Source organism: Mesoplodon mirus (genome assembly GCF_964341445.2).
Source record: "Mesoplodon mirus genome assembly, chromosome: 5".
NCBI classification, from domain to species: Eukaryota; Metazoa; Chordata; class Mammalia; order Artiodactyla; family Ziphiidae; genus Mesoplodon; species Mesoplodon mirus.
In genome coordinates this window covers 69,008,054-69,034,364 of record NC_138980.1, presented here as the reverse complement: position 1 = coordinate 69,034,364, position 26,311 = coordinate 69,008,054, and the positions used below count along the sequence as shown (strand labels likewise).

General features: G+C 36.9%; 3 protein-coding genes across 16 annotated transcripts in view; 2 read left to right on the top strand and 1 right to left on the bottom strand.

Moving 5' to 3' along the window:
* PKD2L2 (polycystin 2 like 2, transient receptor potential cation channel) overlaps window positions 1-21,934 on the top strand; it is a gene marked incomplete at both ends in the record, with an annotated part of 37,460 nt that extends 15,526 nt beyond the window's left edge. Inside the window, 10 exon segments of the mRNA XM_082621878.1 lie at window positions 1,287-1,443; window positions 1,445-1,489; window positions 2,813-2,983; window positions 3,285-3,466; window positions 9,529-9,649; window positions 10,691-10,794; window positions 12,261-12,323; window positions 12,918-12,972; window positions 21,282-21,394; window positions 21,838-21,934. Of these exon segments, the coding sequence (XP_082478004.1) occupies window positions 1,287-1,443; window positions 1,445-1,489; window positions 2,813-2,983; window positions 3,285-3,466; window positions 9,529-9,649; window positions 10,691-10,794; window positions 12,261-12,323; window positions 12,918-12,972; window positions 21,282-21,394; window positions 21,838-21,934 (1,108 nt within the window).
* On the top strand, window positions 18,513-19,174 carry LOC309804512 (protein S100-A10). The gene has a single exon (XM_082621882.1). It carries the CDS (start codon window positions 18,630-18,632, stop codon window positions 18,921-18,923), a length of 294 nt encoding a protein of 97 aa, XP_082478008.1. The 5' UTR covers window positions 18,513-18,629; the 3' UTR covers window positions 18,924-19,174.
* Window positions 21,935-23,186: 1,252 nt separating the features above from the next.
* The window catches only part of FAM13B (family with sequence similarity 13 member B), an 85,995-nt gene continuing 82,870 nt past the window's right edge, over window positions 23,187-26,311 (bottom strand). For all 14 annotated transcript variants that reach the window (XM_082621864.1, XM_082621873.1, XM_082621872.1 and 11 more), the window contains one exon: window positions 23,187-25,623. In XM_082621864.1, coding sequence (XP_082477990.1) covers window positions 25,500-25,623 — 124 coding nt within the window. In that variant the 3' untranslated portion in view covers window positions 23,187-25,499. The remainder of the gene's footprint in view (window positions 25,624-26,311) is intronic.

Genomic DNA, 26,311 nt, shown 5'->3' with positions numbered 1-26,311 from the left:
AAGGATGCTCAACATCACTAATCATTAGAGAAATGCAAATCAAAACTACAATGAGGTATCACCTCACAGCAGTCAGAATGGTCATCATCAAAAATCTACAAACAATAAATGCTGGAGAGGGTGTGGAGAAAGGGGAACCCTCTTGCACTGTTGATGGGAATGTAAATTGATACAGACACTATGGAGAACAGTATGGACATTCCTTAAAAAACTAAAAATAGAACTACCATATGACCCAGCAATTCCACTCTTGGGCATATACCCTGAGAAAACCATAATTCAAAAAGAGTCATGTACCACAATGTTCATTGCAGCTCTATTTAAAATAGCCAGGATATGGAAGCAACCTAAGTGTCCATCGACAGATGAATGGATAAAGAAGATGTTGCACAGGGCTTCCCTGGTGGCGCAGTGGTTGAGAGTCTGCCTGCCGATGCAGGGGACATGGGTTCCTGCCCTGGTCTGGGAAGATCCCACATGCCACAGAGCGGCTGGGCCCATGAGCTATGGTCGCTGAGCCTGCGCATCCGGAGCCTGTGCTCCGCAAAGGGATAGGCCACAACAGTGAGAGGTCCGCGTACCGCAAAAAAAAAAAAAAAGACGTGGCACATATATACAATGGAATATTACTCAGCCATAAAAAGAAACACAATTGAATTATTCAATTCAATTGAGGTAGATGGACCTAGACTCTGTCATACAGAGTGAAGTAAGTCAGAAAGAGAAAAACAAATACCGTATGCTATCACATATATACGGAATCTAAAAAAAAAAAATTGTTCTGAAGAACCTAGGGGCAGGACAGGAATAAGGACGCAGACGTAGAGAATGGACTTGAGGACACGGGGAGGGTGAAGGGTAAGCTGTGACGAAGTGAGAGAGTGGCATGGACATATATACACTACCAAATGTAAAATATCTAATGGGAAACAGATGCATCGCACAGGGAGTTCAACCCGGTGCTTTGTGACCACCTAGAGGGGTGGGATAGGGAGGGTGGGAGCGAGGGAGATGCAAGAGGGAAGAGATATGGGAACATATGTATATGTATAACTGATTCACTTTGTTATACAGCAGAAACTAACACAACATTGTAAAGCAATTACACTCCAGTAAAGATGTTAAAAAAAATAGTAATGAATTGAGCCCATAACCCTGAGAAAACATATTTTGTACAAAATAACTGAATAAAGTACACAACATCACTGACTAGAAATTTCAATCACGTTAGGTACTGAAATATAAATCCTTGAAATGCATTGACTTTCACAAACCTCATTTTACAGATTGGTGGCAGAATTCCCTGCAACTGGAGGAATATTTACTTCATGGCAGTTTTACTCTGTGAAGCTCCTTAGATATGTTAGCTACTATGATTATTTTATTGCTTCCTGTGAAATCACATTTTGTATTTTTCTTATTGTCTTCACAACACAAGAAGCCCTATTTCAAAAGTAGTTGGAACTGGCTAGAATTACTATTTTTGGTGGTAAGTATATATTCACAGATATGGTTGAAGGGAATCACATCTGAACCCACCAATGAGAGAGGTGTAAAAAGCACCTCCCTCATCCGGGACTTAAAAGCTGTAAGTATCAACAATAAAATAAACTGTCATAGTACATACTAATGGTGTGCCTCCAAAAGGGAGAAATCTACTTTTTTCTCTTTGATTTGGTCCTTGGCAGGACTAGCATAAACCTAGAGGAATAAGTGATTCCATATGTATTATGATTTAGTGGGCACAGCAGGTCTCCCTACTCCCACTCAAAAAAATGTATTCCTCTCAGGGCCTCATGTTGAAAATAATGATTCTTTTGGGGCAAGGTTCTTTAAAATGTACTCTTGTATGTTGCCTAAATCTGCTTTCCTCTTTACACTGAATTTTTAAATAGGCAAAAGACAAGCCTAGGCAGAATATTGAAGGGGGTTTAAGGTTTGAGCAGCCAGAGCGTAGCTTGTAGGCACAGAGGATGCCACCAGGATTGGGGAAATAATCCTTGAAGAAACTCCAAGACTGCCAGTTCTTATCACTGGAAAATACTAAAATAAACATAGAGGTGTGGGTAGAGCGGAACAAATCGTAAGAGCTTGGTTTTAGGAACAATGAACAAATATTCTGGCTTATACAACCTGATCTTTTACTCTTATTGGCCCTTAGTTATAGCCAATCCAGTATATATATATTTGTTTCTCAAAACCAAATTGAAAGTTTCTCAGAGTCAGAAAGTGTGCCATCTACCTCTCTGGTAACCACAATAATGCTTAACACAGTGTATAGCATTTAATGTTTAACTGAGTATTTTAGGGAAGAGAAATCAAAGGAAAATTTTCATGACAGTTAGAAAACTCTGAAACCTAAGATAATCTGGTTCTAAAATCCTCTTCTAAAAGAGTTGTTAAAAAGCTCTAAAGGGGTTTATTTTTTTGGAGCTGTAAAAAGATTTTTCTTGGAGTGTTACATAGTGAAAAATATTAAACTCTTAGGTATCATGTAGTTATATGGAGCAGAAACTCTTACAGTCTAGTCAGAATTATATAATCATTTTATACATTTGTGTTTTATGACTCAAAGAAACAAAAAGTCATATAGATTAGGATAGCCAGGCAGTCTGTATTTTGCTACTTTTATGATAATTATGCTACCTTAAACTTCTATAAATTGAGGCTTACTTTCATTTATGTAAAAACCTGTCTTATCTCTCCCTCCCTTTTTGTTGAACTTTTGATGAACTTTTTCATGTGTTTATTCATAGGCTGCAGGAGATTTAGAGGTAATCTCTTATTTAACCCTTCTTATTTTCCCATTTAGTTGTGTTTTGTGGCCGTTTTCTTCAACTCATACTGTAATATACAAATTTTTCTCTTGCTTGGACAACTGTTAAAAAGTACTGAAAAATATTCAGACTTCTATTTTCTTGCATACTGGCACATTTATTACAACAATATAATTGCCATAACCATCTTCTTTGCATGGATAAAGGTATTTATATTTTATCAGATATAACAGATTAGATATATTTTATTATATTAGATAATAAAATGGGAACTTAAACTACAAAGTTATGAAAAAACAAAAGGATATTCTTAACTATACAGTAATTTTTTTATACAGTAATTTTTAAAGTAGTTTGGCTTTGTAATGATTGCCAGCGAATCCTCAAACACCCCGACTGTCATGAAGCATCTTTTAATTTCAAGCAGATTTCTTCTGAAATTAATTTACTCTAAGTCATTATAATCTTTAATATTTTCCTATTTCAATTAACTTTGTTCTTTTTCAGATATTCAAATTCATAAGCTTTAATAAGACAATGTCTCAGCTGTCATCAACCTTGTCCCGCTGTATCAAAGACATAGTAGGATTTGCCATCATGCTTTTTATAATATTCTTTGCTTATGCTCAGTTAGGATTTCTTGTTTTTGGATCACAAGTTGACGACTTTTCCACTTTTCAAAATTCCATGTAAGTTCTTAGCATAAATGTAATTTATGCAGTTTTATCCAGTTTATAACAAAAAAAATCATGAAAAGGCCTGTAAGTAGTGACATAAGCTTTAATAAATTAAAAAATGGTTTGATATTTTCACTGATGGCTAAATATCTGTCACACTCAAAGTACAGTTAGGCATTGAAAGATCCAAATGGATGGTGTTATCCACTTTTCAAGTGTTACCAGGTCAAGCTAGAAAAATATTTTTTTTACTTTTCAATAGAAGTGAAAATTTTACCTAAGATAAAAGAAATTGGCTCCATGTCTCTGTAGTATTTATTCTCTGGGCAAAAGAAATCTTAAGTGTTTTCTTTAGAGGGCTCTATCTTTAGAATCCTTTTATTGATATTGGCCTGATTATCCTTTGCTGATCTGGCAAAGCTGAATTTTAAAAATAGCTTTATACACATAAAACAATCATCAGATAACTAACTTATAGAACTGATTACGTAGAATCCCTAGAAAAATATTGTCTTTAAAAGTGAATAATTTTAATAAATTTACTTTCATTTTTGAGTAGGTAAAACAAGTTCTGTGTAAAAAATTTATGATAGTCTAAAATATCAGTTCTCAAAATGTGTTCTGTGCAACCTAGACCAAGACTGTCTGGGGGAAATGGCTTCATTTTCATCACTCTTGGAAATTCGTAGTGCATGGTAACATATGGCTCTGAGAAAAACTGCAATAACTTTCCCTTTAGTTAAGAATTCCTCAAACTTGTCCATGGCCCTTTTACTCAATTTGGGGTAAAGTCTGGTCTGAAAAATTTCTTAGGTTGCCCTCTTTTCATTATCCACATGTAAATACTGTATTATGTAAGTACCAATTGCATGAAATTTAATAATATTTTTCTGAATAACCCTTTACTAAATCAGTAGTGGAAAGAGTGGACTAGCAGCCAAGAGGATATAATTCTACTTTCCAATTCTGCCACTAGCTATTTAACTTTTCTAGACCTTAATTTCTTTATCTGTAAATAAAGGGGCTGGACTAAATCACTCCCAAAGGTCCTTTCCAACTTCAAATGACTTATAATTTGAGAAGTCTAATTAGCTTATCCAGAGTGAATAATGTTTGCAGTTCCAACAACTTCTTGGTCCTTTCCTAGGATCTGAATTCAAGTGTTAATAATAAAGCTAAGTAGTATTGGACATCAAATATAAATGTAGTAATTTACAGAACCTTGGAAATTTGTGTTACCTTGGATAATGGGAGGAAAGAAAGTATAAGGCACAAAGTAAACAGATAGAAAATTTTGAAATGGATTAATGAGGGGACTTCTGCTTTTGGTAATGATGTGCTAGGTTATTCAAATCAACCTCTTCACAATTTAAAAAGCTGGATGAAATATAGGAAACATTTGAGAACTAACAAAAAAGTGAGTGGCCGAAATCAGAAAGCAAGAACCCAGAAAAGTAAACTCAGCATCCAAAGCTACTTCTGCCCTGAAGCCTTTTTTTTTTAACTCATAAAAATTTTAAATTGTGTTATAACATAACATAAAATTTACCATCTTAACCATGTCTTTTTTTTAACCATTTCTAACTGTATAGTGAAGTACATTCATCTTGTTCAATCATCACCATCATTCATCTCCAGAAATCTTTTTATCTTGCAAAACTGAAACTCTATACTCATTAAACAGAACTCTCCATTTTCCTCCCTACCCCTGCCCCTGGCAACCATCATTCTACTTTCTGCCTCTATGATTTTGATTACTCAAGGTACCTAGTGGAATCATACAGTATTTGTCCTTTTGTGACTGATTTATTCCACTTAGCATAATGTCTTCAAGATTCAACAATGTTGTAGGATATGTCAGAATTTCCTTTTTGAAGCTGAATAATATTCCATTGTATGTATATACCACATTTTGTTTATCCATTAATCTGTCAATGACACTTGGGTTGCTTCCACGTTTTAGCTATTATGAATAATGCTGTGAGAACATGGTGTACAAATATCTCTTTGAGATCCTACTTTGAATTCTTTTGGGTACACACCCAGAAGTAGAATTGCTGGATCATATGGTAATTGTATTTTGAATTTTTGAGGAACTGCTATACTGTTTTCCAGTGGCTATTCCATTTTACCTTTCCACTAATGGTGCATGTTTCAATTTCTCCACATCCGTGTCAAAAATTGTTATTTTCTGGGTTTTTTTTTTTGATAGTAGCCATCCTAATGGATGTGAGTGAGGTGATACCTCATTGTGTTTTTGATTTGCATTTCCCTACTGATTAGCAATCTTGAGCATCTTTTCATGTGCTTATGCACATGTTGGTTCACTTGATGGTATCCCACAGGTCCCTTAGGCTCTGTTCACTTTTCTTTAAACTTTTTTCTTTCTGTTCCTCAGACTCAATAATTTCAATTGCCCTATCTTCAAGTCCACTGATTTTTTTTCTTCTGCCTATTCAAATCTACCTTTGAATCTCTCTAATGAATTTTCATTTCAGTTATTGTACTTTGCAGCTCTAGAATTTTTTTGGTCTCTTTTTAGGTTTTCTATCTTTTTATTGATATTTCCACTTTGTTCATACGTAGTTTTCTTGACTTACTCCATGTCTTCTTTTAGTTCTTTGAGGATCAGCCTGAGGTGTAAACTTAAGGTCTTCTCAGGCCTTTTCTGAGCCTGTGCCATTCCTTGGGCATGCATGGTGAGTGTCTAATTTCCTCCATATATGCAGTTTTTTTTTTTTTAATGTCTTAGTCCTTTTTTTTTTTTTTTTTTTTTTGTCTGTGTTGGTTCTTTGTTGCTGCTTGTGGGCTCTCTCTAGTTGCGGTGAGCGGGGGCTACTCTTCCTTGTGGTGCATGGGCTTCTCACTGTGGTGGCTTCTCTTGTTGTGGAGCACGGGCTCTAGGAATGCGGGCTTCAGTAGTTGTGGCTCACAGGCTCCAGAGTGCAGGCTCAGTAGTTGTGCACGGGCTTAGTTGCTCCGCAGCATGTGGGATCTTCCTGGGCCAGGGCACAAACCCATGTCCCCTGCATTGGCAAGCGGATTCTTAACCACTACACCACCAGGGAAGCCCCATGAATGTCCTAGTCTTTAATATCTGGCTCCCAAAGGGGAAAAAGAGAAAAATGAAGAAGGAGGGAAGGGCATTGGGCCTCTCAATCCCAAGGACACTGCTTCAGCCAGAGAGGGAGGGGCTTGCAACAATGCAGGGAGATGCCTGCTTCTGTGATCAGAAGCAGCAATCAGCAATCAGAACACAGACCCTGATGTTTGGACAACAGGGTCCTTCTTGTCCACCCTGGCTCCCACAAGCTGTGTACAAGCTGCTCTAGAAATACATGCAGGGCTACCTGCCATGGGCTGGGCAGTAGGAGATGGGTAGCTGCTGCCAAACTAAAAGTTTAAATTGACCCAAACTGCCCAATCCTTTCCTGGAAGTTGTAAGCCTTCAACAGACTCCAGAGTTCCAAAATAGTTTCATCAGAGAGATTGTGCCACTGTGATTGCTGTCTAGGTGGTGAGACAGATTCCTAGTGTTTCTTACTCCATCTTCCCCAAAACCTCCACCATGAAGGCATTTTTGTTGATCCAGAAGAAACAGTTGAGAAATTGTGTTTCTAGTTACCTCTCAAGGAGGAGACAGAAGACAAACCCAAGGCCTGTGTGTGTGTGCTGGGGAGTGGGGTTGGGGGAGAGGAGGATTGTCTGATAACCTCTCCACACATAAAGCAGGGAGCCTGAAGTGCTACAGCCTCAAATTAAAAGTAAACCCCTCAGTGACTTGACTTGAAGTCTGGGTTTAATCACCTAGGTATCCAGGGAACCTCATGTCTTGAATTTGGATTAAGATGGTCCCAGGGTGGAATGCCCATAGGCACCTGCAGACACACACATAAAAATACCTCTCTGGAGAAAGATATTTCATCCTAAGCCCTTCAAGTATAATTTACTGCTCATGGTCAAAGATAACTTGGTACATAAGGAGGAAAAATTCATAAGCAAGAACCAGCAGATACAAAAGACAACAGAAACAGACTCAAAGACTTCAAATATTGGAATAATCAATAAATACTATATTTAGAGAAATAAAACACAAGTCAGAAAATATCTTTAGAGAGAGAACAGGATACTGTAAAAAGTGACATACTTGAAAAAGTATCAAACAGAATTCTAGAACTGAAAATTAAAACAACTGAGATTAAAAGCCCAGTTGACAGGTTTGATAGCAAATGAGACATAGATGAAGAGAGAATGAGTAAAATGAAAAATAGCTGAGAAAAAATTTAAAAGTGGCATAGAGAGGCAAAATGTTCAGAAAATGACAGAAAGGGTAGAATGAGAAGGCCTAATATATGTTTAACCTGAATTACAGAAGACAACAGACAGTGGAATAGAGGCAATATTTGGAGAAGGCTTAGGAATACCTACCACCCAGTCATGCCTGCAGGTGAGAGACTGGGAAGTCAGATTAACCATAAATGGTACATTATTATGAAACAGTCTGTAAGCTATTTTAATTCAACAAGAGAGAACTGTAGAAAGTTAACAGGGGTATCAAGAAGTTAAAAAAGTGTTTTCATTCAGTATAACCTGTATCCTGAAGAGTCATGGTGTTCCTTTTAGCTTGGGGAGGGGGAGGGGAAAGGGATAAACTAGCGCCAATTGGCTTAATTTGCTTAATTAAGAGGAGAAAAGTGACAATTACATTGCATTTGTAAGTCTCCAGTTCCTATGTGATTATAACCATTCAGTAATTGCTTAGGTTTTTGTTATTCACACTATTTACAGAGCAGAGGTATGTGGACACTTTCTGGAGAGGAGAAATGCTGACTTTAACTTATATAAACACAACTTAAGGATAAAAAATTAAGTTAAAAACACTAAAACAGAACCTCATATTCTCCTATGCCAGAGAGGAAAAAAAAATTTTTTTTGATTTGCTGAGAAACTTTGGTCTCCTAATTCAGCAGTTCTCCTTCTATCTTGTGTAGAAGAGCATTAGAATCCAGTATTAGAAGCTGGATAAATACTGTATGTATGATTTAGTCAGGTCTCAGGTACTGAGGATGAAATTCCAGAAAACTCTGAGTCCTAGGACTCCAAATAGCTGATTTCTTTGAATACATTTTCTTCCTTCATTGTACATAGTCCTATGCTCCCTTCATGTGATTGGCAAAAGCAACAAGGAACAAGAAACATTCTGCCCTTTGACCAATCATGCAAAGTGTCTACATACTATTAAAAACTCCTTCCCAGGTCTCCCCTTAAAATAAAGAACTCATATATATATATCACATATATATAATTTATAACATATCCGTGGTGTGTATGGCAATACCATTGCAAACTAATGATGAGAAAACAAAATAAGACTTCAGGTTATGAAATCCTAATTCTACCTCTGCTACTACTATGATCATTCAAAGCCTTAATTTCTTAATTTTTCCATCTTTAAAGTTAATAAAATGAAGATTTATAGTATTTTCAATGCTATTTCAATTCAAAGCCAAGCTTTTATACTTATTGGAGAAAATAAAAGTAAACCTCGGGATGTTTGAGGATCACTACCAGCACTTGTTTGAGACTTAGCAAGTGACAAATTGTTGCCTTCCTTATTTCAGCAGAAGAGATGCAAAAATTAAGCATACCATTGATATTAGAAATTGTAGGGCTCTTGGGTCTATGTACAAGTTGAAAATCATTTATTGGAAAAGGTCAAAGTACTCTAAGTTTTATAAGGGCACAGGAATGGCTAAGGAGGCCAATGTCAAGTCAAGCTGGTAAGCAGGCATCTCAAGGTTCAAATCTTGGAGGTGAACATTGGGTTCACATTTGTTGAATAAATTGAAGCCCATCGTTTCCTGAACTATCTGTTCAGCTATTAAGTCTCGCCTTTCTTTAGGGGAATATTCTACATCCAATTTTATAGAACTCTGTGCTAACAAAACTAAAGCCAAAGAATATATGCCATATGCAGCTAGGTACTTTCCTAGGCACATTAGTAACCCCCATCTGTTGTCATGTATGTATGAAGAGATATAGTATTTTCTAATGTTTTTCTTTTTTCCCATAAGATTCACACAGTTTCGTATTGTTCTTGGAGATTTTAATTTTGCTGGTATTCAGCAAGCCAGTCGTATCTTGGGACCCATTTACTTCATCACTTTTATCTTTTTTGTGTTCTTTGTCCTGCTGGTAAGAATGACCATATATGTTCCCCTTTTTTGTTTACATTTTTCAGAATAAAAAATATAATTACCAATTTAGCTGAAATTATAGTATCACTGCTTAGCTGTCAGAACACTTTACATTTATTAAGAATGGTGTAGATTCCTAGTAATCCAGGGGGTCCAAATGTTTTCAATTTGTCCAATGGAGAATATGATCATAATAATTACCATCAAGGTGGTTATTGTGTGCCAAGAGTGTACTAAATCTTTTACACATATAACTTGAAAGTTCCAGGTCTCTCCAGCCTGGGACATTTCATACCAGTAGGTATGAATTAGGCCATTCATACTCTGCCCATATTGCAACAGCTTTTGGCCCTTATGGCTGAAAGCTCACACCCTTGTAATTTTTAGGAGTCCCCAGGATGGGTCTCTTACATGTGCTCAGGACAAGTCTATTTGGCCTTCCTAATCAAGGAACCTTGCCTTTCTACTCAAGGCACTGCTACTGTCCTCCATAAAAAAATTTTTTTTTGTCACACACAGCAGTTATCCCCTGATTGTGGGCAACAGTCCTCACAGTGACAGATCTGAGCCACAGTGAAAGGTGGAGACATGGGCTGGGAGTAGGAATACCCTCTCCACAGTTCTGTTTGTGTTATCTGGACATTAATAGTTGTAAGAGCCCTAGTAAAATTGTGCATTTAAACAGCTCTATAGAATTTTAAAGAAAAAAAAGAAATACCCTTATGAACATATATTATTCTAAGTTTTCTTCTGATATGTAACATTAATAAATTTGTATATATATATATATAATTAACCAATGTATATGCACTATTTTACATTCTGCTTTTCCCATTTACCATAAACATACTTGCCCATATCCACACATTTCCCATTCTACTATATTATATATAGTCTGCATAGCCATATCTCTTATTGAGCACATGAGTTACTTTTAAAATTTAAATCTAATTTTACAAATCCCAGCACTTGTCACAGTCATTAACAACATGTAAACTAAATTTTTATTGAAATACTTCATTTGAATATTTCTCCCCAGAACATGTTCTTGGCAATAATTAATGATACCTATTCTGAAGTGAAAGCTGACTATTCAATAGGCAGAAGGCCAGATTTTGAACTTGGTAAAATGATTAAAAAGGTATGTCAAATTCTTCTAATCAGAATTCTAAGACCAACCTTGTTCAGTTTATACTCTTGTAATTTGAATAACACCTAAACCCCAAGTGGTAGTGCAGGGAGGGCATTTGGGGCTTTTTGCTTTGGTCCACGGTTACTTATATTTGTATTATTTCAGTACCAGGAGAAATGTTCTCTGGCTTCAAAAATGTGACCAAAATTATTTCAGAGTTCAATGTATCAAAAAGCTACTGAGCACTAAATGCAGAGCACTTACTCTCTTCCCTCCAAAAGTTTTCAGTTTAGATGCTGGTAAATTCCTATGGACAATCTGAACTCAGAACTCCATTTGCCTTACCTTCCTCACTTTCTGTAGTGGCAACACTCTCCTCAGTCACCCCTGGCTCAAAACCCTTGAACTTTTTCTTTGTCCCTTATACGGTCTGTTGCTGAGGCTTGTGTGTAAAGTTCACCTCTGTAGTTTTTGCTCACATTTGTGGAACTCAAAGACACTTTGAATTCTAACTGCCACCACTACATTAGGTACTCAGTACTTTTCACCCGGACTTCGGTATGGTAACATCCTTTTAACTGTTCTAGCCTCCTTCCTGTGCCAGCCCAGTTTTGATCATATCACTTCTCTGCTCAAAATTCTTCAAAGTTTCTCTGGGCTTGTCAAAATAAGTCCAAATTCTTTATTCAAACATTCAAGGGCCTTTTCTAGTCTCACAGTCTCAACTTATTTTATTCACTATCATTGAACTAACTATACAATTTTTACCTTCTATGCCTCCATTTACAGCACTGTATGCCCCAGCTGTTTTGAGCACAGTGCTGTTTACCATGCTTGCTCTCATTGTTTCCTCTGGACCTCTGCTCATGTCATTCCCTGACTCCCCAGGAATATTCCCTCTGCTCTCTTCACTGACATTCTGTTCTCCCTGTCAGAGCAATCTTCCTTGTCCTCTCAATACAGACCTCACTGTGAACTGTAGCAGAGTCATGTGTGTACCATCTTGCCCATCTCTGCATACCCACAGCTCTAACCATAGCATTTCACACAGAAAAGGTCCTATAAGCTGTGGGGTTAGTGGGGCTTAAGAACTCTGTCCAAGAACTTATCTGTAAAAGTAAACTATTAATATGTCCCCCAATGAACTTAACTGTGGGTTTTTTCACCTTTTATCTCCTGATTATGATGTTGGTTATGAGCATTAAAGTGTTAATATCATTAATGCAATAAATGTTAATAATATTTTTTAAAGATTTTTTTTCCAAGTTCAAATGTGATGCCCTCCAGCTTTTTCACCAGCAGGCAGAAACCATAAGTAGTGACAAGGTGAAAAAAGATAATCATAGTATTTGCCTCTACATTTCTTTAGGGCAGCAGTCCCTAAAGTCAAGCATTCCCTGTTTCCTTTACCTTGATCAAAAATTAACAATACAGAATATTATCTTTATGAACTTTTAAACTTTTAAATTATGCTCAGTTACCACAGTGCTCTCGAAAAACTCAAACTAAAGAAACCTGAAACAGATGAAGACAAGAAAAGGTAAGATGAATTTTCTTCAATTTTTAACTTACCATTTTAAAGCTCTGTATTATATTAGAAACTTACAGTGAGAGTAAGGTTTTGATTGCAAAACAACCACCATTCAATGTGCTGATTCTAAATAAACTGTCAAAACATCCAGTAGCACCTCATAATTTCTGAGAGTGCCATGAAACTCTAAGCTAATTTAAAATTAATATAAGGCATGACATGCCACTCAGAAAAAGGTTTAACAGAAAGCTGGACAGGACAGTAAAGTCCCTCTAAAAAAGCAGGAAATGATTTTAGTCTACATTAAGTGCATGCTTTTAGCTATCAAAGTAAAAAAATTTTTAAACGAAATATTTAAGAATATATTTACATTTACTGCATAATTTTAGTGTCAAAATCTGGCAGTGGGACATAATAGAAACATGTTTTTATAGCTAGAGATATGATATAGAGAACTTATTAATGACCACATTTTCCAAATAATTAGTGTTATCAGAAAGAACAGAAATTAATTCAGATCCTTAATACAGATCTGGTTATATTTTATATTGTCATTTTCCTTTTTACTGTCATATACCTCTGATTTTTATTTTATATTCTCAGTAGGAAAAGCAGTGATTTGGCTGAACAAGCCAGAAGAGAAGGCTTTGATGAAAAAGTAAGATTTTAATTTTCTCATAAAGAAGTGATAGTTTTATTAGAAAAAATTCTGATTTAAGAACTGAATGATTTGCTTTTTTCAGAGCAGTAGTTGCCACCTCCAAATTTCTCCCAGAATCTAGATCCTTTCTTATTTAGGACAAATTGTTTGGATTCCAGATGCTCCTTCTCTCTTATTGGTGCTCTTAGCCAGATACCCTCGTCCTACACTGTACCTTCACTGTGGGATTAGCACACAGGGTTTAGTGAGTATACTCTATTGAGATGATTATATAATTGTTCTCTTGTAGTCATTAATGTGATGAATCACTTAAATGATTTTTCTTGTATTTCAAAACTGTAACATATATTCAACAAATGACTAAACATATGTGTTTAATAAATAATTATGAAGCAAACCTCCACATACCACTACCACCCAAGTGAAAAAATAGAACACTGCTCTACTTCTGGATGCCTCCCACCCCCCAATATATTGAGAAAGAGGACAGCAGTGTCAAGAGATTGGAATAAGCAAACAAGTATGTATAATGGAGTGAGGTTTCTCATTATCAGACAATGGAATTGCAAAAATGGAAAGGCTGAAGGTTAAAATGAACCTTGTGGTGTTGGATTAGAATTGCAACTGTATGTGTGTGTGCGTGCGCGCGAATGTATCTTCTAACTCTGTCCACTGAGAAGGCTAGAGTGACATCCTAGTAGCAGTGACACAACGAGCGTCCAGATCTTGGTTTCCAAATACCATTCTCCTCTAAAAGGAACCAGGGCTCCTTGGAAATACAGTTAATTCCAGGACTGGAAAGTATAGGTGCTTCATACTGTACTCCATATAGAATGATGGAGATCTGTTAAAAGGACACAAAAGTCAGCTTGAGTGGGGATCTCGCTGGCCAAGTGTGGGATTTTAAGCACTTATTTAAGCACTTAATGAATATTAATTTAAACCCACAGAATAAAATAGGATTCCATGGGTCCACACTGATCTAAACATATACATGAATAAAAGTCTGAGCAAGAATAGAACATTTCCATACCTCTCCACGAAATACTTACTAATTACAAAAAGAAAAAGAGTAACATTACGGTGAAAAAGTCTGGAAAACAGAACCTTAATCAGTACTGGAACAAGCTGAAATTATATGTCACCTGATAGGGCACTAAGAGAACACAGGATCCCTTCTGTAAAATTTCTGCCGAAGATGCATAATGCAACGAACCATCACGCAATAAGAAAGTGAGGGACATTCTATGAAATACTGGTCTATAGACTTCAGAAGTTTCAAGGTCATGAAAGTCAAGGTAAAGCTGAGGAACTACACCAGACTGAGACTAAAAGATGGGTAAATACAATGCATAATCACGGACTGGATCTTTTTACAATAAAGGGCATCATTGGGACACTGGTAAATTTGAATGGGGGACTGAGGATTTAGATGGTAATAATCTATCAATATTAATTTTCTGATTTTGATGATTATACTGTGCTTATAAAGGAGAATGTCCTTGTATGCAGGAAATACACACTGAAGTATTCAGGGACAATAAGGCATTCATGTTGGCAACTTCAAATACTTCAGAGGATAAAAACTATTTGTATTGTTCTTATAACTTTTCTGTAAGTTTGAGATTCTTTTAAAAAACAAAACTATAATTCAATAAACCATTTCTGAAATAAAAGACAATGTATATTGAAAGACATACTATGTACCTGGGAAAAATTACCTAAAATGAACATGAGACTTATCCAAGCAAAATTTGGATTTACTTACAAGGAAAAGAGAATTAGGTTAGCATAACACCATTCAACACCATAAATCAACAGAACAACACCTACAATATAGCAAGGAAAGAAAATGTAAGCCAAGGCTTTTTTATATGCAGCAAAGCTGTGTTTCAAGTATAAAGGCTCTAAAAGTTTTGAACATGTAAGAACTTGGGGAATACCACTGTATTCCTGAGGATTCTATGTGAGGATCATCTTCAGCCAAACAAGAGATGACTGAGAAATTTTAGAAAAAAGAAGGAAGAGAGAAGGTATAAAGTAAAAAAAGCTGACTGATTATTTCATATGTAATAGCTAAAAAGTTGAAGAATTATCATTTAGAGTTAATAGCCAAAAAGAAGAAACTTTAGCAAATTTAGGAGCACAGTAGTAAATTAAAAAGATATTGTTTTATTAATTTTAAAACACATTTTTCCATATTTTAATATCTCTGAAATCAAGATGTGCCTTATATTTGACAATGTGCCATATTTTAACTGGTGGCATTTTTTTCCTAAGTGGTACATAAAATAATGGTGTAATGGTCTTACGATAGACTCCATCTCTCAGATACAAGAAAATACAGTAATATGATTAAATATACTTGGGTAGTAGAGGGAAGAGAAATAAGGAGGAAGAAATTATAACCTAATTTTTTTGTTGAACTTGTTTGGTTCTTTTTGAGGGAACCAAAACAAGAAAGAGATGACGGAGGATGTATAAAAAGATACATGAATAAAAACAGACCACTAAAACAAAAATACATACATTCTTAAAGGGAAGCAGTACCAAATCAAAAAAGAAAACTGAAAATATGCCACATGGTAAGAGACTGTAAATATACCTTAAAACAATGTAACTGTGACCAGATATATCTGACATATCAGTAAAGACAAATAAGCTTAATTTACTTAAAAAGAAAAAGAAAATATTTTCAGATTGAATCACAGAGCAACACCCAATTCTATGATATAGCCTAAAATATATACCTAAAACAGTGATTTACAAAAGTTAAGTATAAAAGCATGAGCCAAGGTATAAAAGGCAAGGAAAAGTTATCAGAGGACACAATATAAGTCAAGGTAGAATTCTAGAAAAAAGTTCTAAATGAGATGAAGGGCACTTTATAAGGCTAAGATCAATTTTAATAGTTATGATTATCTATGCAACAAATAATACGGCATAAACTTCCATAAAGTAAAGACTACTAGAGTTATAAAAGGAAAAACATACAAGAATACACTAAAAGTAAAGAACAGATCAAGAAAAATGAAAGGATTAAAAATATATATATAATGAATAAAGTGATCTTACAATTATGTATTAAACTCTGTACTCCCAGAAGATACACCTGTTTTTCAAAACCCCTTCATGAAAACAGATATATTGGGCCATAAAGAAAACCTCAATAAATTGAAAATAAAATTTATCAAAACTGAGCCCCAAAGAGATTTTTAAAAGCTTAAACAAATCCATTCTGTAGAAGAAATGAAGTCATCATAGAGCTACCTCTGAAATAAATCAGGCCCAGATGGTTTCATATGGAAATTTTACCAGATTTTTAAGGAATAAATAACTTCAAGCTATTTGAACTGTTCCAGAGCAAAGAGAAAATTGAAAACTTCCAAATTATTTTTATAAAATAATTTTAGAATCACTATATAGTGATTCTAAAACCTAGTAAAGATTGTATCCTCCTCAAAAAAAAAAAACAAAAACAGAAAAAGAAAATATCACTTATAGGGACTTTCCTGGTGGCGCAGTGGTTAAGAATCCACCTGCCAATGCAAGGGACATGGGTTCAATCCCTGGTCCGGGAAGATACCACATGCTGCGGAGCAACTAAGCCTGTGTGCCACAGCTACTGAAGCCAGCATGCATAGAGCATGTGCTCCGCAATGAGAAGCCACCGCAATAAGAAGCCTGCGCACCACAACAAAGAGTAGTCCCCGTTCACTGAAACTAGAGAAAGTCCGCGTGCAGCAATGAAGACCCAATGCAGCCAAAAATAAATAAATTAATTAATTTAAAAAACCAAAATATCACTTATAAATCTTGAAGCAAAAATCCTAAATAAAATATTAGCAAACAGAATCCAACAGAACACAATACCATGATTCAGATAGGGTTTATTCAAAGAATGGGAAGATGATTCAAAACTGTATAATCAACTAATTACCATAATCCATTCTATTTATAGACCAAAAAAAGGAAAACTATTATTGTCCATAGATGCTGGGTATTTGATAAGATTCAACATCCGGGCTTCCCTGGTGGCGCAGTGGCTGAGAGTCCGCCTGCCAATGCAGGAGACACGGGTTCGTGCCCCAGTCCGGGAAGATCCCACATGCCGCGGAGCAGCTGGGCCCGTGAGCCATGGCCGCTGAGCCTGCGCGTCCGGAGCCTGTGCTCCGCAGCAGGAGAGGCCACAGCAGTGAGAGGCCCGCGTACCGCAAAAAAAAAAAAAAAAAAAAAAAAAAGATTCAACATCCAACTTTGAGGGGGAAAACAAAACAGGAATCAATGGACTCCTCGTCGACATGATAAAAACAAATTTATCTCACCCCAAAGCTAGCACCTTATCTAATAGGGAAACATTGGACATGTCAAGGACAAGACAAGGATGTATTGGAGGGATCAGAGAAAAGAATTAAGCAAGAGAAATACATGAGAAGTACAAAAGTTGAAAAGGAAGAGGTAAAAACTACCTCTGTTTGAGATATGATTCTCTTTCTCAGGTATACAATGAACTGAAAAATTATGACAAAAAGAGATTAAGTAGTAGGAAAAAATAATTTACAGTCATGTCATATATGCAAACATCAACCAGCTCATTAAAAATTATAATAGAAGAAACTACAATAGCAATAAAATAGAAAATGCCCAGGGACTAATTTTAAAATGTTTAAACCAAGATATGGAAAAATTTAAAACATTCCTTAAAGACAAAAATACACCTGACTAAATGACATACTTATTACATGTATGAGGACCTAGTCAGGAAAATGGAAACCATACTATACATTTCAAACAGAGAAAATTTATTACAGGGGATTGGCTACACAGGTATTGGAAGATAGAAAAAGTAAAAACACTGAAGCAACTCATAAGTAATAACTGTAGGAGGATGCTACCACTCCCATGGCTAAGGTTACAAAAGGTGGGTTTATTGGAACCTAAGACACTTAAGGGGCCTGAAGCTGTTGCTCAGACCTCTGAGGTCACCCCCATCCCACCCCTGCTGCTCCTGATACTTCTGAGGGAGTATGATGAAGCTGGTGCTGGGTATGCCAAAAGAAGCTGGACAACTGCAGCCTGGAGCCAACTACCATTTGCAGAAGCAATGCTGACAGAAAGAAAATAAGAAGAACCTTCTCCCCTCCATCATCCAGTAAGGCAGAACCTAACAAATCTGGTAGCAAGACAGTCTAGGGAATGAGGTTTGCAAAGCCTGAGATCCAGCATAAAGAGCATAAGAGAGCATAAGAGTTTAGGAGGGCAAATTTTGAGTTGAGAGATATTAGCTAAACGGTCAGCCGAATTCACCCCCTTTGGCTATTTAGTACACATCTGTACTTCCATAAAATGACAATAACTATTTCTAGCTTCCATCTAATAAGACAGAACTATCCTCTATGAAAATGGAGGCCCTCTTATTCTCTCCCCAAAAGGGGAGAAGCAAAGTCCCAAGAGTAATTGTATCCATCTCTGGGTGACGCTAAGACCTTTTCTACTCAAATCACAATTCCTTAAGAACTTAATGTTTAGACTTACTAAGGCGCCCAGCCCGCGGCGCTCTGCTCACTGGCCGCGCGTCCCCGCTAGCCGAGCGCCCCCGCCAGCCGAGCGTCCCCGCCGCCCCTCCTGCCACGGTTCCAACAGACCTCACCAAAATGCCCTCTCAAATGGAACACGCCATGGAAACCATGATGTTCACATTTCACAAATTTGCTGGGGATAAAGGCTACTTAACAAAGGAGGACCTGAGAGTACTCATGGAAAAGGAGTTTCCTGGATTTTTGGAAAATCAAAAAGACCCTCTGGCTGTGGACAAGATAATGAAGGACCTGGACCAGTGCCGAGACGGCAAAGTGGGCTTCCAGAGCTTCTTTTCACTAATCGCTGGGCTCACCATCGCATGCAATGACTATTTTGTAGTACACATGAAGCAGAAGGGAAAGAAGTAGGCAGCATTGAACAATTACTCCCACCCTGATAAGAATTCTCATAAAGGGTCACTTAAGGAATCTGCCCCACAGCTACCCCTGTATAAGGATTTCCTGAGCAGATTGGGACCCTTAGAAAATGTACAAATAAAATCCAGCTCCACCTTGAGAAGCAGAGAAAGAAAAGTCAGTTAAAGCCAGATAAGCTTTTGATTTTTATATTGCTTGCATCCCCTTGCCCTCAATAAACAAATTCCTTTTTTAGTTCTGAATTTGAAAAAAAAAAAAAAAAAAAAAAAAAGAACTTAATGTTTAAACTACAGAGTTTTAGACATGGAAGTATTAAGAGGCACCCCTCAGAGAATTCCCTGGGTTCCAAACACAGCCCTCTCTGAACCCATTTTGTAGCAGCACCAATTTCCCCTTGGTAATTGGGATCAGTTACCTCAATCACTTCTTAGCCTGCTGGTTCGGTAGCCTGAGGAATCCCAAATAGCCAGGCGGTGGTCTCAAACTCTTAAGTCAATTGTTGTGTCCCTTGGTGGAGGCACACTGTCTATAAGGGTCTGTTTCTTTGGACCTTCTCTGCTACCAACCAGTCATCACTTAGGGGCCAGTCAGAAAAACAGAAACACACTAGGTAGCTCAAAAAGAGGGGGTTTACTTCACAGAATTCATTTCTGAGGCATGAGAGGTCTGTAAGAACCATTGTGGAACACTGAATTAATCCAGAAACAATTATAAGCAGCAGCTACCACCTACAGGGAAGAAGTGGGTTGACTAGAACCGAGGAGCTTGAGCAAATGCCCCCACATAGTTGCTGCTCTATGAGGAAAGGTATTACTTTCCTGTGAATGTCAAGGAAGGCTTCATAGAAAAAGCGATGGTTGAGATGGGTTTTTTGAAGGATGCATCGTTTACCAGGCAGTCTATTCAATGCATATTACTAATGCATCCACATTTTAATAGACCTGGTCATTTAGAAATAGTTGTGGGGCCCACCACTTTTTTAACATCACATTAAAAGTACTGGTAAATATGTCAAAACAAAGGTGCTGTAATGTGGCTGAAATAAAACTAGAAAGATTGAAAACCACCCTTTCCTACTTCAGATATGTTGGTTTAAAGACAAACACTTTCTGATATATAGCACAGCTCCTCTGGCCAGAACAGCATCCATTTATCAGGTAAACAATGTATGAACTTGGGCATCACCATTCTCTCTGAGAAGGTAATCAGAACCCTTATACAGGGATCCACTTTGCTACTTAACATTACTGTTGGAGCAGGGCAATAGCATACCGATTTACTGAAAAGTCTTTGCATCATATCTGGGTGCACTGTCTCCTCTTTCCCTCTTTTTCTAGGGCTGTTTCTATTTTCCATAACATAACAGAGCTTTTTTTCTAAAGTTGGGAAAAAGGTATTTGGACACTAAAAGGAAAATGGGTGGGTAGTGAGCACAGAGCACAGAAAGGGCTCTTTAGAATCAGAGAAGTATACAGCAAGAATCTTCTGGTATGAGGAGCTTATTCTGGGGTATGTGGACAGATTGGAGTACACAGATTGATGCAGTAATTATGAAGAGGAGATTGGGAATTGTTAGGAGTCTGGCTGAGAAGCAGCTGGGAGGGCAAATAATACCCACAAACATACTTTGATGTGCACTTGCTTCATTATAGAACAGAGGCACAGAAAAGAACATCCCAGCTTTGGCCAAGTGAAGAATGGAGAATATCAGCTGGAGATGCAGAGTGGAAGAGGCAGTGAAAAGGGAATAAGATGATATTCATAATTGAAAAATCCCCTATCTCTGCTAAACAGTTTTTTTTTTTTAATTCTGTAAGGCTTTTCTTTTTTTTTTTTTTTTAATTTTTTTTAACCCCACATTTGTTTATTTATTTATTTTTGGCTGGGTCTTCGTTTCTGTGCGAGGGCTTTCTCTAGTTGCGGCAAGCGGGGGCCACTCCCCATCGCGGTGCGCGGGCCTCTCACTGTCGCGGCCTCTCTCATTGCGGAGCACAGGCTCCAGACGCGCAGGCCCAGCAGCCGTGGCTCACGGGCCCAGCCGCTCCACGGCACGTGGGATCCTCCCAGACCAGGGCTCGAACCCATGCCCCCTGCATCAGCAAGCAGACTCTCAACCACTGCGCCACCAGGGAAGCCCTGCTAAACAGTTTTAACACCAAGTTCTCTGAGGTGACTCTGCTAATGCATAGACCCAAAAATCAGGCAGGGCAAAAAGCCAGTGGGGCTCAAAATCACAGCCCTGGAGAGTAAAGTTTAAGATTCTCAACCCTGTGATGCTTGTGTGCCATGGGCCTGCAACAGAGAAAAATTTAAAGATTGCAGCTTATGCTTTTTCCTCTAACTTTACAGGAGATTCAAAGTGCAGAGCAGATGAAAAAATGGAAAGAGAGGCTTGAGAAAAAGTATTATTCTACAGAAATTCAAGATGACTACCAGCCTGTCACTCAACAAGAATTTCGAGAGTAAGCATACGTTCTAACCAAGGTACTATGGGATACCGTGATATGGGGACTGGGGACATTCCACAATTTTCCTGAACCCAGAATCTCATTCTGTTAAGATGCCACTTTTTTCCCCCCAATTTTTTACCCAACTTTAAAATGACACAGAAAGCACAAAACTGCATTTGTTTAAATGTAAGGTGAGAGCAAGACCAACTGCTTTTGTCCTTACATCTCTAAATAATAGGAACTGCCATTTATACTTGACATGCGTAGCAGATACTGTGCTCCACACAGCTTTAGAATATTAGATCTGTAACTGGCCATACTAGGCATGTTTTGGGAGCTTAAAATACTATCTTCCCACACAAAGTATTTCACAATAGGCGCTAATAACCTGCTGTCTCTTTATGTACAAAACTGTTACTGACTCATTCTCTACTTCCTTCTAAATTATCCTCTAGCCTCTTTTTAAATGCTGTGGAGCTGGAAAAAGAATTACACTACGTCAGTTTAAAACTAAACCGAATGATGAGAAAGGTTTCAGCTCTACAATATTGAGGCAAGAGGAGGTGAGAATCTGTGATACAATCATGGAACATTTCTAACGATTTAGTCCTGTACTGAATTATTTCCTAAATTTGTCCCCATTTTGGGTACATTTTAAAAGCACAAAACTAGCTACCATCAAACTATCGTCAGGCTCAATGATAATCATCAAATGATTTCTAGGAATGGGACCCAATATATAATCCATATGTATTACAACATGCGTCCACAGTATACACACACAGGTACACATGAAGCCTTTTATAATGAGATTTATTATTAAATTCTAGGAATGTGAATGGAAAGTATAAAATAATATTGTTTTTAGTTCTTAGGGCAGGTCTCTAACTAATAGTTCAATAAGTCAGTAAAGATAGTTTTCTCAATGCTACACAGAGTATTAGAACTGTTGGTATTCTCATCGTGTGCCATGTTCTAATTTCTCTAGCCAAAGGTAAATTAATAAATGCTTAGGAGTCTAGAAAACCATTATATAAGACCCCAAGTAAAATAATCTCACCTCCATTCTTCCCAGTTGGAAGTCTCCTGGAAAAAGGCAAAGTGTAGAAGAACAAACTTCCCAACCACCTACAGAAATTTCACTAATATCTTCAAACTAGAAATTCATCTAGACAGTTTCTAAAGTAACACATTTGAAGTTTCCCAAAAGTGCTTCCTCGACTACTTTAAAAGTAAACTATCCTTTAAAACATAAAATAAAAGAGCCAGGTAGGAGTATCAAGGTTATAAGAAGTTATGTTTGAAAAGTGTAAATGAGGGTGTTGCAAAAGCCCTGTAATGGATGGTTGGGAAGTTTTGGATGGCTGGCATTTTGGAAATTGGAAGGAAACTCTTCTAATATAGGTTACATAAGCCCTCCTAGAAGAGCCATATGTTATATGTTCTCTAAGCCCAAGTAACATCATTTGACCATAGACTTCCACACTGTGCTCAACAGTCCCTGGACTGTAAAACTCAAATAAAGGAATTGTTAAATATACCCACCTTCCTTAAGCCAAGCTCTTCTCTTAGAGACTGTATGTCAAGTTTTCTTAATAAGATAATTCACTGCAAAAAGAAATGCTGACTATTCTCTCTGCATCTTCTCCCTAGATTTCCAAAGAGAATCAACAACATGGCCTTTCCTTGTCTTACCACTCCCTAGAGCTGTAGACAGTCATGTGGTTTAGTAACCTTGCTGTCTCCCCACATGGTTCCTGGTTGGGGTAATTCAAACAAAGCCTGAGAACATTAAGGCAAGGGAACACTTGAGGGTTTTATTTCTTCTTTTTAAACATCTAGTGAAAAAAACAAAAAACATTTACAATGACTTAGAACATTAAAGTTCTTTTATTACAAAAGTCTATACAATGAAGTGCCAAACACAGCAATGCAATTATACTTGTAGTCATATATATCTATATATTGTTTGTATATAGATATACAGTTTTTACTTGTACCAAAGTAAAATTATCACAAACTGCCTAATTCTACCACTTACTACTGAACTATGACACACAATACTGTCACATAGCATAAGTGCTGCCATGCCACTTTTTATCTATTCTACTCACAGCCAAACATTAACAGTGAATAACCAACATCATGAAGCAGCTGTTAATTCTAAAATGAAACCAGTCAGGCCACTGACTTATAAAAATATGGTACTCATATAGATTTAGCATTATAAAGAAGGAATATATTATTTAAAACATTTAAATAGTGCATATGGACATTTTTGCATGTGGTATATAAAATAAAACATTCATATAAAACAATATACAGTGCACATTAAATAAGATGTTTGGATATACTCCTGTTGGAGACTGAAAGAAATGAACTAAACGTACACTGCATGATGAATTCAAATCAAAGTGATAACATCTTTTGGTGTTCTCAATTTCACGTTTCTAGGTGTACATTATGAATAACCTAGCTGTATCAAAAGGAAACCACACGAAAAGGGCTGGATTTAGTGCTTTATTCCCCAATGACACGTTCACTACCAAGGAACATTCCCTCCCCCCAAAAAAGGCATTGCACACACAGGTGTAATGTGAAGTACTAGAAATGCTACTTATTATCAAGCTACTTCATGTGCTATGTAATAGTGCCAGAAGTCTGAGGTTCATGCTTCCCTCACCTTATTAAAGGATGCTGCAAAAGTCCATTTTTGTATGGAACAAATTATGAATATTAGCTAGTTAAGAAAACCATGCATGAGTCACTGCATGCAAAACATGGGCACAAAGTGAGACACTCATCAATCCAAAAAAGCACCAGGAAAAAAATTAACACTTAGATTAAGCCTCATCAGAATATGCTGTTAATGACTATCATATTGTTAGCACAAATAAAGTCACCATTCTGTGAAAATAATTAGCAGAATCATACCAGGAAAGAACCTGAAGAAAAGCCATGCAAAGCCAGAGAAAAAAAGATATGCTTAGAGTGTATGACAAGGGGCATACCACAATACACCTGTAACCAGCTGCTTTAAACAGCATGTGATTGAGCAAAAGGTGATCCTTTAGAGGATGTTTTCTTTATGGATTTTGCTGATTAAAAAAAAAAAAATGATGCAACCCCTTGAAGGTACATGTAAAAATGCAGTGGTATAGCCCTTGTTAAGAATAGATTTACTTCAGGCATAATGATTCTTTTGCCAATTTAAGCCCATTTGATTGAACACACAAATCTGAGCACCATCAGAGTTCCTACATACTGACATGGCTATTTTCTCACATTATCTGGAGGTGGGTAGGGGGAAAAAATGCAGGATCTAATCCAGACAAATCACATCATCACCAACTGATAAACTGTAACTGAGGAAACAAACAGTAACTTAAGTCCCAAAGGCAGCATGTGATATAATTCAGTTCTGTGTGTGATGTGTGGTGTGTGTTTTCACTATACTAATAAGCAAGGTCACTTTTTGGTCTACCCGCTGTTATCTTCATCCAGGAGCTGTGTGACCACTGAATTGCAAAATTCTGCTAACATACTACCTGTGAGAAAGTGTCACTTTGGGAATTTAACAGAAATATGTTCCACAGTAGGACTTGAAATTTCAGTTGATTTTGGTTTTCTAAGAAAACACAGAACATAGTTGCATATGTGCACATTTATAGGCTTTTCTTTCAAATTTTCAGTCATTCTGTAAGAAAAAGGCAACTGAAGAAGAATTCAATGTGAAGATTTTCCTCTCAATTTTCTTGAGTAATGAAAAACAAAATAATAAAGTTGGTAATAACAAAAAGCTTCTATCTCCAAAGTTCTTAAAGTCGAAAAGATAAAATATTAGTCTTTTACTAACACGATGTATCTGTAGTACAAAACAATGAAGAAAAGTGGATGTTTGCTAAAGGTAGAGGGGCAGTCTGTGGTTAACATGGAACATCGCACTCCCCAGACAGGGTCTACTTACCCTCCCATCATTTCTCTAGTGGCACCACCAGCAAGTACAAAATGAGACTCTGTGAGTGCCTGACAAAATGAACTTAAGTACCAGCCAAGTACACATGATGATAGCTTCAGGGAATACAACTGATTTTATGATGTTTTCAAGGACCATATTTTATATGGATTTTGAAGAATCTTGTTTGCTGATAAGAACTTCAAGAAGCCTAAGCTTGGCTTTAATTTTCTTGTACTCCCTGTACTCCTCAAGCACTGGAACACGATCCTCTTTCTGGGCATTCCTAGGGGAAAAAATAAAACCTAGAGATCATCTGGAAAATAAAGTCCCAGAATTTGTCGTAATGAGAGACAGAATATTACCCAACACAAACTCAAATAAAAAACTGTTCTGCAAGAAAAAAAAAGATTATTGGACTAATTCCCTTCATCCCAATGGAATATTCCTAAAACACTTCTAATTTTGATGTATTTCTCTATTGACAGATTAATTGATGATATTAGTATCAATGATGATTGTAGGTAACTACAGATAATCAAATATTTTAATAAGACATGAGCTACTAGACTCTGTCAGGTCTGTGAGTGTATACTAAGTGCTAGAGGCTATGCTGAGTCATTTCATACATTCCATACATTACTTAACTCTGGCTTCAGTGAATTAAGATGTAGAAGTAAAACATCTTACTGGTAGCGAAAAAATCATTTTTCTCACTTTATATAACTGACCCAATGCAATTCAGTTTAATAACCAGGTAAAGCATCAAACTATCCTAATTACAAGCAAAGTTTTTTTCCAATAAAACAAAGAATTAGAAGGTACTTGGAAAACACACTTGAGATTTTTTTAACCATATATGCCAACCTACATAGAAGACTCTCAAACACAGTAGTCCCCCCGCCTTATCCGTGGGGATACATTCCAAGACCCCAGTGCATGTCTGAAACCAAACCCTATATATACTATACATA